Source organism: Synchiropus splendidus, chromosome 1 (assembly GCF_027744825.2).
Source record: "Synchiropus splendidus isolate RoL2022-P1 chromosome 1, RoL_Sspl_1.0, whole genome shotgun sequence".
Classification (NCBI taxonomy): domain Eukaryota; kingdom Metazoa; phylum Chordata; class Actinopteri; order Syngnathiformes; family Callionymidae; genus Synchiropus; species Synchiropus splendidus.
Window position 1 is genome coordinate 2590050 of NC_071334.1, and position 13081 is coordinate 2603130.

The following is a 13081-nucleotide window of genomic DNA, read 5'->3' on the forward strand; positions in this document are numbered from 1 at the left end:
AGATTATTTTCAGCGGTGGGTTCCTAATTCTAATGATAGACAGGTATATTTGTCTATTATTCCATTATTCCAAGAGTTACCATCAAAAGCTTTCGTTTCCGGATGTGCGACCCGGATGTGAGCGAGCGCGCTCGACTCCGCCCTCGCCGCCATGTTCTTCTCCCAGAACAACGGAAACGAACTTGTGCTCTTTCGTCCGGGGATCCTCCGGTTGAGGAATGAGTTCTTCTGAGCTGGAAGGCTTCCAAGTCATTGGCGATCTTCTGCTGGCGAGTTGTCGCCATTCATTCCGCTGTTCGGCGAGCAAGACGGAAGAGAGATGGAGACCGAGAAAGGTAAACACACGCTCACTGTGGTGCGTTTGCTTCATACAGACAGACGAGTATGTCATTGCTGACGTAACCTGAACTTGTCTGATAAATCGTCACATCAAGAATAAGCAAATACAAAAAATTAGAACAGCGGCATGTGGGTGTATATGCCTATTAAATAGCAAAACACTTGGTTGACACTTGGTTTATAGATGGACTGAGGTTGACCAAATACCGTCGTCAGCTCTTCACTTAACTTTGCATTGTGTGGACCAAGTCTAGTTTTGGCCTCTGCTTCGTATTAAACATTCTGAAATAAAACCACTCTCCTGGCGCAACACTGTTTTCTGATTCTGAAATCCTGTAGTTGATGGAGCTTTGGGCGATCGTCAGCAGGATAAATATCATTAGTGAAGTAGAAACTATATTAGTATTAAAATTAAAAAAAAAAGTTTAATACTGATCAGAGTCATTTGTTGCAAGAGCTTCAATGGTGCTGTCATGTGAATATTATTTCATAAAACCAAAAAATCCTGTTGTCAAAGGACCACCCACAGAGTGGAACGACACCTTCAACCCCTCACCCCAAAATAAAGACCTTGCTGTGTCTTCTCCTCACAGTTTGAAGCTTAAGTGAGTTTAACCCAACCTCCTCGTGAGGCGTGGAATCTTCGAAGCACTGAGTGTTGTGTGCTTCTTTAGAATCACGTCTTTTAGAGGAGCACAGCCCTTGTTGGCTCCTGATCTGAAAATCTGCTGAAGACGGCATTATTATTCCAAGATGGGATGTTAAGAATGTTCATACTCCTGTAAGATGAGCCAATAGAAAACACAGAGTCCACCCACCCACCGCCTTCTTTGCATCCGTTGAAGGTTTCAAGAAGGTATTATGGTGTTATTTTGAGCCAAACCTCTATTTCCAACCCGAACCAAACAAGATCTTGAGTCAAATGTAGAACAAGGACCCGTCGCTGGATCCACCGACATGATGCTAACATGTGTGCACCTGAGGTTGGAGACTCTGGATTTAACACCGACAATGTAGTGGAAGGTCGTCCTTGGGGTGTAGAAGTGCGATGGAGTTAGCTGCATGTGGGCCATTTATCATCCAGTTGCTGCTGGGTTTTGTTGCGCTGCATCAGAGCAGAGGACTCAGGACCCAGGCTCTCAATCACTGAGACAATTTATCCCCAAAATCCTGCTGGCAGAAGGTAAATACAGTTCTGGGCGAGTCGATCTTAAATTCCTCTTTACATCCCGCCTTTTCCTTGGTCAACTTCTCTGTGTAGAGGCTGAAATGATCAGCTTCCACGTCTTCTGGCTCAGAATATACAACAATGTTCTCCACTCATGTCCCGGCTCTGTTTTCCCGAAACTGAGAAGCAAATTACTGAGAGTAATTCACAACACGGAGAAACTCACACAGACTCAGTCTTCACACTTCACCATTTTCTTCATCAAAATAGTAAAAAATGTACTGTGTAATACAGTAGACTGAAAAAATACAGTTTTTGGTATGAAATTAAAAGTTCATTGTTATGAAAACAGGACTGCCATCCATCAACGAACTGAATCCAAAAAAAAAAATCTGTATTGCTGTAAATGACTCAACAGTGAGTAACCACATTCTGTCACCTATGGATGTTGCCATAATTTTATGAGCCCTGTCAACGATTCATTTTGGTGACTGACTAGAATAACAACATCAGGGCAGTTGGTTAACCTGGATATACTCTTCAGGTATTTATAACAGTGGTTTTATTTATTCCAGACTTCTTCATTACCAAGAGGAAACGGGGACCAGACCATAATGTCGCCAGTCTGGCTCAGTTAAGAAGCTTGAGTCGTAATTTCCTTTTCAGTGTAAACTGAATGCATCTGCTCTTCCACATGGAAGGGAGTCAGCTGAGATGGCTCTGCCGTGTGTTTCGGATGCCTCCCTGGAGAGGAGGACCCGGGGAAGATCTAGGACGGGTTGGAGAGACTAGGTCTCTTATGTGGCTATGGAACACCTCGCGGTCCCCCCAGAAGAGCTGGTGGAGGTGTGTGGAGACAGGGAAGTCTGGGCATCCCTGCACAGACTGTTGCCTCTGTGACTCGGTCCCGGATAAGCGAGAGCTTAATCTATTGTTGTGTACCCATATATTTTGTCAGGTCATCCACAATAACAGACAATATCGACAATGATTCATAAATATTTGAATTGTTGAGTGACTGAGGCGTGTGTGTCCCTGCAGGTGTCCAGCAGCTGCTGGTGATGAAAGAAGAAGAAGATGCTACTGAGCAGCAGGAGTGCAGCTCCAGTCTGGATCAGGAGGGACAAGAACCTCCTCTCATTAAAGAAGAACCAGAAGAAGAAGATCTAGACCAAATCAAAGAAGAGGCCACCCAGATCTCCCTCACTCCTGCGGGTGTGAAGGGGGAAGATGACAATGACGATGATCATGAAGCAACCAGCATCTTGACTGAACAAATAAAAACAGAGGCTGAAGGAGACAACTGTGGAGGAACTGTGGCAGAACCAGCCAGCGACTTGGATTCACCGGACCAGCCTGACCAACAGAGTTCCCCGTCTTCTGAATCAGACACCGATGACAGTGAAGACTGGGGAGAGACCAGTAACTCTCGGTCTCGATCAAACTCTGTGAAAAAATCAAGAGACCATATCATTGAGAAGGCCAACGATGGTGATCACAAATCGCTCAACTGCACTGAATGTGGGAGGAAATATTTTTCAAAGGCTAAACTTACAAAGCACATAAAAGCCTGCCGTAGAAAATCTTTTGGTTGTTCTGTTTGTGGGAAATGTTTTGAATACAGGGTAAATCTGACCACGCACATGAGGATACACACAGGAGAAAAACCTTTCAGCTGCTCTCATTGTGGTAAATGTTTTACGACGAAAGGAAACCTGAAGGTCCACATGAGAATTCATACTGGAGAGAAACCCTTCATCTGCTCTCAATGTGGCAAGTGCTTTCCTTGGATACAACAACTGGAAATACACATGAGAAATCACTCTGGCGAAACACCGTTCAGTTGCGCTCAGTGTGGTAAGAGTTTTAAAAGCAATGTTTATTTGAACTCCCACATGAGAACCCACAGTGGAAAAAAACCTTTCATCTGCTCTGAGTGTGGCAAGCGTTTCACGCGGAGCGATCATCTTAAGCTCCATATGAGGATTCACACTGGAGAAAAGCCGTTCAGCTGCTCTCAGTGTGGCATGTGTTTTACTTGCAAACAAAAACTGGAATTACACATGAGAACGCACACTGGGGAAAAACCTTTCAGCTGCTCTCAGTGTGGTAAATGTTTTTCTCAGAAAGGCAGCCTGAGAAGTCACCTCAGAACCCACACTGGAGAAAAGCCATTCATCTGCTCTGAGTGTGGCATGTGCTTTTCTTGGTTACACCAACTGAAAAAACATGCAAAAAATCATGCAGACGTTGAACCTTTCATCTCTTCTCAATGATCAAGTTTGAGTAAATGGAACTTTTAAAATGCATGTTTGCATCTCATTGCTTTATGGAAGCAGTCGAATCATGACGTCTTAGTTCTTTAATGAAATTGCTCATCAAGTCTTAGTTGTTTTTCAATTGAAAATTGGTTACATTTTGTTGTACACCAGAATACGTGTTTACTTTGGCAATTTTTTTCTGTTATCCAGTAGTGGAAGAGAGTTTTTGGACACGCCATGCGTTCTACTGTGTGCTAATCACATGACTACTAAATGTTAATTGGATTTTGTCATGGTTTATTTATTTTTTATTCAGTTTTGTTATTAGTTGACTTTGATCCTGTCAGTGTTCATGCCTGATATAATGAAGCTGTCAAGGGTTTAGTGTTATATCAATAGACAATAACCAAACAAAACAGCATGTTTATTTGTATATATAATAATATATACAGCCCACACCTTTTGAGACACTATATATATATATATATATATATATATATATATATATATATATATATATATATATATATATATATATATATATATATATATATTGTCCTCCAGAACTATTCATGACAATATTTGAGATTGTGTCCAAAAACTTTTTTTTTCTTCTGGAGTTGTGGATATTCATTTTGTAAGTGTCCCCAAGAGGCAGTTCTTCAAAGCAGGTTGTTAAGTCTTGAGTACTTCATGAATACAGTATACACCGGATGTGTCCGACAGACCACACATCTGATTTGTAATGTGTCAGTATAAATTTCACATTTTGAAAGTACTGTCATGGGTTCTTTTTAAACATGGTGAAACCTTTCAGCTTCTATTTGTTTGAATAATATATTTTTGGCAGGACACCTGTTGCTATTATACTTTGGTTGCAAAATTGTTATTGAAGTAAATAAAATAACCCATATATTTGTCATTTCTTTCCGTTTCTGTAAAACTATACTCAAGTGAAGTTTTCATATGCATAAATTGTCCATACAGTTATCTTCTCGGGTTCTTCTCCAACTCCTCTGTACTCTCACTGAGTACGTCTATATTGTCTGAACATCCTGGTCCATGGAGGCTCTTTTCTGGCTTTATCCATCATTCAACAAGACTCCTACTCACACCTTGAAGTCCTTGGTCACTCCTGCAGCACCCCTCACTGCTGTCTCCCTGTCCTCTAACGTGTCCAGTACAACCCTCACATACTTCTCTGATGCCCTGCACCTCCTCAAACTGCACCACAGTTGCTCTCTCGGAGCTCTGTCAGAGGCTTTCTATAGATCCAGCAAGTCGCCGTGCAACTCAGTCTGACCTCTGTGCTTCTGTCATCCTCCAACAATGTTGGGATGGTTATTGTGTCACTGCACTTCTTTTCTCCATGTGACACAGCTACTTTCCGAAGCACCAGTCTTCCTGCAGTGTCCAGCCTCAAGCTTGTAATGAGCCTGTCTGACTGCTGCGTCACTTCCACATCATCGTTTCTAGCCTTGCTTTCTTTCCATTCGGTTTCCTTGTCAACATCAAATCAGACAACTCCCAACCCTTTCCAGTCATGATCTCTACAGCTAGTGTTCTTACACTCTCATCCCCTCTTTATCCTGTCCTCCTCTCCCCATTGCTGTCCTGCCGGCCAACACCACCAAAGGCATCCTTGTTTAAAGCCAGGATAATATCCTTAGTTCTGACTTGGATGTGTTGTTTTGGCCTTTGTCTCTCCCCTCACCCGGTACATCTTCCCATGGGAGACCCTGCGAGGAACAGCACAGCAGCACAGATCTCCCTTCCACGATAAGAGATGGTTCCCAGGGAGGTAAGTCAAATCAATGCAAAATCCAATTCATCTCATGAATAAAAACTCACAGTTTTGCTTTCAAGTGAACTGTTGCCATTTGTACATAGTGTGTCAATGGATTTAAAAAAAGACATTTTCCTTCTCAGACTATCACTAAAGTTTCCATCATAAATAGTCCAGGCCCGACTGGTTCTCAACACTGACGCGAGCAACTCTTGCTAACTGTCTGTAAACAGGGACGTTGTGTTCTGTCTGATTCAAAACCATACACTTGGTTTAAAACAAAGAAGAAAAAAAAAAGAGACTGGTCCTCCTTCGATGGACACATGCCTGTCCAGTTATCCATAGGAGATGGGTGGATAAACGTCAAAATATCAAATGTTAAAGTTAAACTTTTGATCAAACGCGGAACAATATTCCATAATATTCTCCCCATAGGTGAAGGAGAAAAAATGTAAACATTTAATACGTGCCTTTTTTATTTAAATATTTGTTTACTTACATACTATTTAAAGTGAAATGCTTTGTTATGCTACTTCCTTGTGAATTTACTCTGTAAATAGCAATACTTACTTCATTCATTAGACCATATGTTTGGCTGGAATCAAAATAATTCATTGATATATTAGAATAAAATAAAATGAATTTCCGCTTGAATGACTTTCGCCCTCTTTGCCCGAGCGTTTCCGAGTTGCGAGGTTCCTTGGAGCGACTGATCTGCTGCCGTATTGTTGCGATGTGGACGAGATGGGAGGAGAGGCCTGTTGGGGTTGGAGCAGAGAGCGCACATAAACACACACTCACTCTGGAGACGCACAAGTCTGTTGCGGATCGAAAGTCTCAACAGAACGTGTGGCATGGAAACACAACACGCGCATATTAACCGTGGCGCTGCCGACCGAGATATTGAAGCAAACAAGTCTGGAGCTTCGTTGTAGGAACAGGCTGGAAGAAAACAGTGGCGACCTTCTTTTACACCCAAAGTGGGAAGTCGCGGCTGTGCGTGACGTCACAACCGAGTCCAGCGGGTCGGAGAACAAGATGGCGACATCCACGAAAGCTGTGCTCGCGCTCGCTTTGTCCGAATATAAACAACTTCTGGACAAATATGCGTCGCTTCTGCAACTTTCCAACGCGCCAGAGGAAGAGGAAGCGCAGAGACGCAGAAGGTACGTGTTTCTTTCGCCGTATTTTATTGTTGTAAAATGTGTTTTAGTCACGAGATAACGATGGGATTTGAGTAAAGTGTCTGCAAAGTTGCTACATTACATTACAGTGTATGATTGACAGCAGAGTCGGTCTTTCTCTGTACTTAATTCCTTTGACTTTTTCACGATGGGTCGGTGTTGAGTTGCTGTTTATCAGTCTCTACTTGAGATGGATTTGCTGAAACGAAATGTATCAGGGAGAATTGATCATTTTAGAAGCAGAGCGGTGAAAGGGGGCGTGTTCTTGGCTGACAGTGCTGTTGTGTCCCTGGACTAGGATCGTTGCTGTGCTGCAGCTGAAGTCTGAACCAGAGTGGGAGATGATGCTGAACATGGATGATCACACTTTTGTGCACCGTTTTCATGTCACCAAGCCACAGTTTGAGTATCTCGCAGCCAAGCTACGGGACAACGGTCTTGAAAAGCAGCACTCTCATGGTCTACCAGCGGTTCCTGCGATGAAGAAGGTGCTGATGTTCCTGTGGTTCATGGCCAACCAGGACAGCTTTCGGCAGATATCCCAGAGGTTTGATGTGTCGCAGTCCTCAGCACACAGGGTCGTCCTGCAAGTGCTCAACATCATGTCCACGATAGGAACAGCCTTTGTCTCGTGGCCGAACGCAGATGAGAAAGCCGCATCTGCCGCTGCCTTCCGCCGCCTCTGTGGCATCAAGGGCGTCATCGGTGCGATCGATGGATGCCACATCAGGATTCAAAGGCCACCGAGAAGAGGAGGAGACTACATGAACCACAAGTCCTTCTATTCTGTCCTCCTACAGGGGATTGTGGATGAGAAGGGTCGATTCACTGACATTTTTGCGGGCCCCCCGGGCAAGGTCTGTGATGCCAGGATGCTGAGGGCCTCTGACTTCTACACAACATGGCAGGAGAAGATGGGTGGCCACAGCTTGCTGGGGGACAGTGCCTACACTGGACATGCATTCCCGTTTGTCATTTCTCCAAAGTGTGAGGAAGCGCCACTCACAGAGGCAGACGAGTGGCAGAACGCCAGGATCCACTGTGGGAGGACGGTCGTGGAGCAGGCGTTCGGAAGGATGAAGTGCAAGTGGAGGCGGCTTCGTGATCTGCAGAACACCCGAATGGATGCGGCTGTGATGATCATACTGGCGGCGTGTTTTCTACACAACATGTGCCTTGGTGTGACGGAGATCTGCCAGGAACACCCAGGCGGGTGCCCGAGACTGGCCGATGAAAACGCGTGACGCACCGCAATGAACATACTTGAAGTTACTTTAAGTGTTTTCAAGACTTGATTGTTCCTTCTTGTTTTGTTTTTACTGCAGTGACATGCACAAAAAACAATGGTGATCATGATAAACACAGTTCCAGTATTGCAGTGCTTGTCAATTATTTTCTGTTGCGCCCGCCCCCCAGGAAGGAGTAAACTTTTCGCACCCCCCCAACTCTCTCTGCCGCCTCTGTAAATAGTATCATTTGTCTCTTAAATTATTATAGGTACACCACTGCATAACATTGTATCCTTGTTAGCATTAAAGAAAACAAAAAGAAAGTAATATATAACGGGAAAGACTTAAAGTGCATCAATTTGACTGAAAAAAAAAAACAATAATCGTGCGTGGATGTGCTATTACACTTTATCTTGAATACGGCAACAAAGTATGTACTGAGGTCACATGCACCGGACGCGACAGACACAGCTTGTTTAGCAGAAAACCAAGGATTAAAATGAAGGACCAGGCACAACAAGACCCTCGGTAAAAGTCGCCACTCGCTTCTGTCAGTCGGCGCAAGCACAACAAATCTTTCTCACTGTTTATTTGCATTTATTTGCAATATTCTCAGTAAATTCAAACCTATCACTTGTTTGATTCCTTCATGTTTTATGTTCACTGATTGAGCAGCTGCTCTTCTCTTTATTTTATTTTTACCTTTCTTTAGCTCTAATTTGCACTTGCAACACCAACAGGAAAAACGTGAGGACTATTTCTTTCATATTAAATTGATTGTAACGATTCCTTTCAGGGAAGGCCGTGCATTAATGTAAATGATACATCATCTAATTAGCCTCAAGCTAACAATGTAAACAGAAGGCTCTAGATCAGTTAGACATGTGTTCTGTTCTTGCTGTCCAACTGTAAAAATGTCACAATACAACGAAGAGTCACATCTGTGGCTCTTTTCCTCAAATCATACGTTCTAAAACTCAAATTCATGTTGACACATATTCAATTTAAATTAAATGAAGCACCATCAATCCAAACAAGAGCCTTTTCAGAGCCTTTCATGCCACTTGTTTGTCCATCTCCGTTATGCTGGCAATGCCCTGTGCAGAGGCTTTTTTTCTGTACTGTGAATTTTCATGTGTCTTGTGAGTTGCCCTCTCTGTGCAAAAGCATTACCACATTGGTGGCAGATGAAAGGTTTTTCTCCTGCGTGCACTCTCATGTGTCTCTTCAGTGTCCCTCTCTGTGCAAAAGCATTACCACATTGGTGGCAGATGAAAGGTTTTTCTCCTGCGTGCACTCTCATGTGTCTCTTCAGTGTCCCTCTCTGTGCAAAAGCATTACCACATTGGTGGCAGATGAAAGGTTTTTCTCCTGCGTGCACTCTCATGTGTGTCCTCAGTTGCCCACTCTGGGTAAAACATATACCACACTGTGAGCAGCGGAAATGTTTTTCACCATTTTCATTTGATCTCGCTGTGTCTTTTTCTGTGAAAAACATTTACCACACTGAGAACAGATAAAAGCGTGAGGCTTTTCTCCTGTGTGAATCCGTGCGTGTTCCTGCAAGGTTTTCTTCAGTGTAAAACATTTCCCACACAGAGAGCAGATGAAGGGTTTTTCTCCATCATGAATTCTGATGTCTCAATTCAGACCGTTTCTCCATGCAAAACATTCACCACACTCAGTGCAGCGGAAAGGTTTTTTCTTCAGTGTGCACTCTCATGTGATCTTTGACTGGTGTTTAAAACTATAACCACAGTCAGTGCAACTGTAAGGCTTATCTCCAGTGTGAATTCTCATGTGTTCTTCCAACTGCTGTATCCATCTAAAACACTTACCACATTGAACGATTTTCCTCCTGAGTGAGGCATTATGTGTTCCTTGAGGTCTATCTGGCATGCAAAACACCAACCACATTGAAAGCAGGTGAACGGTTTTTCTCCAGTGTGAAATCACATGTATCACTTCAGGTTCTTTTTGCGTAAAGCATTTACCACATTGGCAACAGCTGACAGGTTTTTCTTGCGTGTGAATGGTCATGTGAATTCCACCACTTTCAAAACATTTTCCACAAAGCAAACAAGTCAAAGATCCACTGCAGGTTTTCATATGTTTTGTCAGCCCAAATTCTTTCAAACAAGACTGAAGGAGGATGGGAAATCTAGGTCAACAAGTGGTGATATGTAAATCCTACTCCGTTCTGGGTGCCGACCGTGTGCATCATCATCCTGTTTAGAGCTTTGATGACAGTCAAGAGTAATGATTTCTGCACCCTGAGGTGGAGATACATTGATGATCATGTGGCACACTAATGAACAATATAGTAATCAGTATAATAATATATGAAATATTTGATATTTGCGCTTCTGAACATATTGACTTACTAATGGCTTCAACATACTTCAGTGAGCGGCGGTGACCTCTGCTGACCAGCCGCCACGGTTTACTAGTGTGAATTCTTACTGAACCTAAGGACTTACTTACTTAACTATTTACTTACTAACCCTGACAGGAGAAACAGAGACACAGCTCGGTGGACATTTGCTTTATGCCCCATCGACACCGGCAAGGCAATTGTATGAAATGAAACTCTTGTTTGACAAAGTAGGTGTTTGAGGGTGTGAATTGACGTTGATGTCCCCAGCAAGTCTTGTTCGTGCAGAAGGATCGTCTGCTGCTCACTATCACGACAGAGCAGCAGAAGGAGCTGAAAGGTTGTTGCCAACTGAGCGCTACTCTGTGTGAGGATGGATGTGCGTACACTGTAAAAAATATAAATTGAGATAACTTACATTTTCAAGGCAAACCTTTGCAAGTAAGATTTCTTAACTGAGTCCACGTTTTCTTTCTTTTTCTCAAGTGACATTACATTGTTGTACCAATTAACTGCATAATATATTTTACTTACCTGAATTCAAATATATACAAAATTCTAAATCAGCATTTCAACACTTTTATTTTGCTGAGCAAGAAAACCGTCGAGAAAAGCACATGTGCTTAATAATATACAACACTGAATATTTAAATAAAAAAAGTGTGCCAACATGACATCAATTTACCATTATGGCTATGTAAGTGTCCACTTCAATAGAAAACACGATTTGAAAGAAAACCATCTGCTTAGTTGTTAACCACCACAGGTACGTAGGCACCAATCACATGGCAGAGTAAAGATTACAAAATAAAAGAATATGATGAGCCAGTGTGCAAAAGCTTCTACTGTTTTGTAAGATTGTACTGTAAGATTGTTTCTCATTGTTGCACTTGTAAAGTCCCACACTGGCATGGTCCTTGGTCCATGGTCATTTCGTTCGTTCGTCAGTTCATTAATGACATGTCAGTCGCTTTGCTTTGTGGAATTTATCGTGTTTAAAGGAGTGTAGCGACCTGGGTGAGGACTGTGGGTAGTGAACTTGTGGCGTAAATATTAGTGTTTAATTTAGGTAAAGCAATAGAAAAGTGTTGTAGTAGTTAAGTAATTTGAATGGCTATTTAGGTAATGTTAAATGTTCAGACCATGACTGAAAGGATGAATTACGACTCTCGCCATTCACATTCAAAAATAGATTTTTTTTCAACTGTTTTTGGACTGAGCCCGTTTCTTTTCTTTGACAGAATCTCCCCCACTAGATCTGTAATCCATCGTACTGACCTTGTTGGCAGAGATAAGATCGAAGTCTTCCCAAACCAAGGAAAACTCTCTCGATGGTTCCATGACAACAGTAATTGATAATCGATACAAAGCTGCTCACAAAACAGGGAACCTCCATTGCGTTTTGCGCTGCTGAAATCTGGAATTGAACTGCTCGATCCACTTCCTGAACCGGTCACGTGGTACAGCCAGCTCGGTCATCGGAGCATTTCTCGGTGGAACGATTGAGAAGAACAGATACAATTTGCCAACTCCTTTGGTTGAAAGAAGGAGTTTCCTCTGCAGCCACCGTGCACACTGTGTACCAACAAATTTCCCTGAAGACATGTTGAAATGTCTCAAAGGTGTTCTTGAGGGCCTTTGGATATGAGATATCAGGAGCGTACAGCACTCCAAAAAGGTATCCAAGTGCTGATGGAAGATCTGGCACATCCTCCAGGACAGTGGTCTCCTCCAAAATCACAGCTATGTCCCACACTTTCACCATGAAGCTCCACGCCTGTGACCACACTGCTAACCCTGCGGGAACACAGGGCCTTGCTATGTGACGTGGGAAACCCCATGGAGCAACATCAGAACTGCATCATGGGAATTTTCTAATTTTGTTGTGCCAACAACCAATTTAAACCTAATTTAATATATAATATATTTAATAATATATTGAGACACATATTATACGTATTTTACTGTTTGAATGATGGAATTTTAATTTTCTACTTCAGTCGATTATGAACGCTAACTCTGTTGAAAGGATTGTCATTGTGAAAGTAGTTGTCATATTTGCGCGACAGGTTTTCCGATACATATAAAGGAGCGTGGCACACCACCACGGCTGAAACGAACCGCCACGCCATCAGGAAAATAACTTCTTTTCAGTGATGATCAAGTGAGATTTCATCTCAAAACGTATAAAAACATCATTGACGTGTTATTCGTGGAAAATCTCCAGTTTCTTTACACCACAGTTCTTTACACGACGAGTCGTCGTCACCTCAGATGTTAACTGATGATGGCTGTAACAGAATGTGGCGTTTCACAGCCAAAGTAAACATGAACGAGTGTTATGTTTCCAGAAGACTTTCATCAGTGAAGCACATATCCAGAAAATGATCAACGAATAGTCTGGTGGTCTTCAGTTAGTTCAGAAAAAACTAGCGTCTTTCCTCTTCGCTGTTGTCCTCAGACACCTGCGCAGCTGCAGGATCACGGCAGGGCAAAATCCTGCACAGGTCGCCAGACAGCTGCGCTCCTCCCCAGAACCAGTCTCCTGCAGCTGTGGCTGCTCACCTCAGTGTTCTGGGAGTTTGCCAGGTTGTTTTTGAACCATGTCGCCATCAGGCCTTTCACTGCTCCGCATTCATCATGTTTGTGTGGAGTCGCGCTGGCGACGGCGCCCTCTCGTGGAAGCAGCATCATAACGGTTGTTTCTCTCTAAAATATATTATTTTTGAACGCATGCAGG

At 42.9% G+C, this 13081-nt stretch overlaps 2 protein-coding genes across 2 annotated transcripts; both read left to right on the plus strand.

Moving 5' to 3' along the window:
- Window positions 1–159: 159 nt before the first annotated feature.
- On the plus strand, window positions 160–4229 carry LOC128752676 (oocyte zinc finger protein XlCOF6.1-like). The gene is made up of 2 exons (XM_053854136.1): window positions 160–335; window positions 2549–4229. The coding sequence occupies exons 1-2, from the start codon at window positions 320–322 to the stop codon at window positions 3781–3783; spliced, it is 1251 nt and encodes a 416-aa protein (XP_053710111.1). The 5' UTR covers window positions 160–319; the 3' UTR covers window positions 3784–4229.
- A 2358-nt stretch (window positions 4230–6587) lies between these two features.
- Window positions 6588–9353, plus strand: LOC128752742 (putative nuclease HARBI1). The gene is made up of 2 exons (XM_053854303.1): window positions 6588–6720; window positions 7037–9353. Exons 1-2 carry the CDS (start codon window positions 6593–6595, stop codon window positions 7980–7982), a joined length of 1074 nt encoding a protein of 357 aa, XP_053710278.1. The 5' UTR covers window positions 6588–6592; the 3' UTR covers window positions 7983–9353.
- The last annotated feature ends 3728 nt before the right edge of the window (window positions 9354–13081 follow it).

Coding starts and splice junctions, on each gene's coding strand:
- LOC128752742 (XM_053854303.1), top strand. CDS start 6,593: ATGGCGACATCCACGAAAGCTGTGCTCGCGCTCGCTTTGTCCGAATAT. Junction 6,721..7,036: donor GAAGCGCAGAGACGCAGAAG/GTACGTGTTTCT, acceptor TCCCTGGACTAG/GATCGTTGCTGTGCTGCAGC.